This window comes from Fulmarus glacialis, unplaced genomic scaffold, assembly GCF_000690835.1.
Source record: "Fulmarus glacialis isolate BGI_N327 unplaced genomic scaffold, ASM69083v1 scaffold19712, whole genome shotgun sequence".
Classification (NCBI taxonomy): Eukaryota; Metazoa; Chordata; class Aves; order Procellariiformes; family Procellariidae; genus Fulmarus; species Fulmarus glacialis.
This window is the reverse complement of record NW_009196131.1, coordinates 1-3136: the sequence shown is the minus strand read 5'-3', so window position 1 is coordinate 3136 and position 3136 is coordinate 1. Positions and strand designations below refer to the sequence as shown.

The window sequence follows — 3136 nt, the reverse complement described above, 5'->3', positions numbered from 1 at the left end:
CTCTTACAGCTCCAGAACTCCAAAACAGTGATTCAGGCCAAAGATGCCGTGATCCAGGAGCTCAAGGAGAGAGTCGCTTACTTGGAGGCTGAGGTGCGTCTTAGCGGGGCTGTTTCGGGGGGTGTCACAGGGTCTGCTCTGAGCTGAGACCCTCTCGTCGAAACCTCCCGGTGTGACTGGCTTTGCGCACTTGCGGGTCGTGGCTGGGTTCCCTCGCGACGATGAGCTTTGCTCTGGGCAGAGCGGCCGACAGCAAAGCCCTTCCCTTGCACTGACAAGGAAAATGTGCCCTCCGCAGCCCCGAGGGCTGTGCTGGTTCCCCGAGCTGGTGTGATGGTTTCCAATGCAGCCAGAGTTGCTGGAGCAGCTGTGAGCTCAAGCCGAGTCCAAAATAATCTCATCAAGCACATTTCTCTGGCAGCAAAACCCTTCTTGCTTACAAAGCTGCAGCTGAATGCGTGTGTGTCAGAAATTAAAATTGCATTCCAGCCTCTAGGGTTGTAACAAGTGTCAAACCTCTCTCCTTTTTTGGATAAAAACTGAGCCTGCATCGGCACTTCTAGTGTTTTCTTCCTTTCTTAGGTGACTTATTTTGCTAATTTCTGCATAGGGACGGTTTGTGAGCACAGCCCACCGTTCAGCAGGTCTTACAGACCATCCTGGCTCTCCTTTTGGCGAGCAGTCCTTATGTAAGGCTGGATTTCATTTCCCTCAAGAAAAAGCTGCCCCATTGCAAGAGATTGTACTGGAGCATTCCTCGGCGAGCGATCTGTGTGCCCGCAGCCCACCTGTCCCCAGCTCCCTGTCGCTAACAGTGGCTCCGTCTCTTGCAGAACCTGAGCAGGTCTTACAGACCATCCTGGCTCTCCTTTTGGCGAGCAGTCCTTATGTAAGGCTGGATTTCATTTCCCTCAAGAAAAAGCTGCCCCATTGCAAGAGATTGTACTGGAGCATTCCTCGGCGAGCGATCTGTGTGCCCGCAGCCCACCTGTCCCCAGCTCCCTGTCGCTAACAGTGGCTCCGTCTCTTGCAGAACCTGGAGATGCACGACCGCATAGAGCACTTGATCGAGAAGCAAGTCAGTCGGGGCGGCCACAGCTCCAGAGTGCGCTCGAAGTCGGAGTATGTGAGCAGGTACATGGGGAGCACGTACTCTCCAGTGATGGGGGGGAGCCTGACTGCCTGCTCAGCGGCTTCATCTGCAATGTCTTATCCGGGGCAGCGGGAGCTGCAGCCTGGGAGATGATGCTGGGCTCAGGGATGCTCTTCTGGAAGCGCACTGTATTTTTTTTCTGTTTGCGGAGAGGTCTCCGTTCCTGCATCCCTCCTTCAGGGGAGTACAGGGGAGCAGAGGTCCCGCCTGTGGGGGGGTTTGGGGGGAGCCATCACCGACCAGGGCTGGGGCAGGACCTCTCCCACAGGTTTTCTCCTCAAACCCCATCCAGTTCTTCTGTCTGAACAAATCCTTTCTCTCTTGCAGCAAAAGGCTGACGGGCCCCAAGCCGCTGCCTCTCATTCGAGTAGTGGAAACATGAGCTTCGAGGGCCGGTCCGAGCTGAAGACTCTCCCCTTATTATCGTTGACTGGATTTCCCTGCTTGACTGCCGTCTTCTGGCCTCTGTGCTCCCCTCCCCGGACCGGAGCTGTCGGCGGAGGGCTGTGCCCTGGAGAACTGTGGCAGCCGAGGGCCGACAGACGTAGCCGGGGCGGTCCTGGCAGAGGAAGGAGGTTTGTGAAGCGTCCACATTGCTGTCCCCACTGGGTTCCAAGGTCACACGGATGCCAGTTTGGAGGCTGGGACCAGCCGGCCCCAGCGTGGACACGGTGGCTCTCTGGTTGGAGAGCCAGGCTCGCTTTCCCTGGTCAGTCCTGGGTTTGCCGGGGTTGCTCTGCGAGAGCAGCCTTTGCTTCTGAAGGGCCTCGTCCGAAAAGAGCCCCCCCTTCAGCTTGCAGCTTGCCAACATGGACTTGGGGCTTAACCTTTTTTGGTTTAAAAAAAAAAAAAAAGATTCACTCTTACAAAGAAGAAAGAAATCCTCCTGAAACCGGACTCCTTCCTACAACAAAGCCCAATGCATGACAAGTTGGGAGCCTCCACCTCCGATCTCCAGCACATATCTGGCTGCTCCGGACTTTGGCAAAGGCCAAAAATCAGTGTATCACCATGCTTTTCCCAAAAGCGTAGAGAAATTGTACCCGACGTACGTGTAGTGTTTAAACCCAGAGGCTGTTTGGTTTGTTACCTGTATTTATTTCAATAAATTATTGGTGTCTTCCAATGATGTGGTGACAGGCATGATTGCTGCTGTCCACCTCTACGGGAGCACAGTTGAGGACTGCCTGCCCCACGTTTGAACTGGAAAATACCAACCAGCTTCCTCTGGGCTTGCCAGTTATTACTTGTCTTGTGTGCGCCCGTGCTCAGGAAAGGAGCTTGGGTACATCTAGAGGAAAGTCGTCAGCATTTGTACTGACCATAGCGGTGAGGCAAATATGCTGTAAATACACCTCGCAACTGTTAATACAAAAATACATGTGCCTTAATCCCTGCGACTGTTGTCGATTGAATAGCTGTGAACAGTGTACTGGGCTGAGGCTTGGATTCGGTGGTTTGGGCTGTGCCATCTGGGCTCCCTGCCTCTCGAGGCGGCTGTCCGCACCTTCTTTTCTCTGTTTTTTTTTCTTGCTGGTGTGTCAAACTCTGCCAAACATCATGATCTTTTTTGGAGCCGATGCTGTGCCCAATGCCTTCAGCACCGACTCCTATAGTGGTGAATGCCATGGGCTCAGCTGGCTGCTTCTAGATTGCAATTACACAGTCCCCCACGCTGCCCTCTCCACGTGGCCTGTCCCCAGCGCCTGGGGGGGGAACGTGGCCGGGCTCAGGTTGAGATGTGGCTCCTCTGCCACCCCGATAGCGCATCTCCGAGGGCTTTAGGGAGCAGCCTTGCAGCAGCCCCCTCTCATGGGGCATGAGCTGGGCTCCGGGCTTGGGGCTGGAGCCTGCGGCGTTTCGGTGCCTCCCTGGTGCCACCTGCGTCCATGGCCCCTGCTGTGACAGAAGGGGGCCGCAGAGAGCGTGGGCCTGCTGTGGTGCATCTCCCTGGGGACGGGGCGTCCCCCTGCCCCATGCGCC

General features: G+C 55.6%; 1 protein-coding gene across 1 annotated transcript in view; it reads left to right on the top strand.

Moving 5' to 3' along the window:
* The window catches only part of TUFT1 (tuftelin 1), a gene marked incomplete at its 5' end in the record, with an annotated part of 6556 nt that extends 5021 nt beyond the window's left edge, over positions 1 to 1535 (top strand). The window contains 3 exons of the mRNA XM_009572115.1: positions 10 to 93; positions 1034 to 1134; positions 1481 to 1535. Coding sequence (XP_009570410.1) covers positions 10 to 93; positions 1034 to 1134; positions 1481 to 1535 — 240 coding nt within the window. The remainder of the gene's footprint in view (positions 1 to 9; positions 94 to 1033; positions 1135 to 1480) is intronic.
* Positions 1536 to 3136: the final 1601 nt, after the last annotated feature.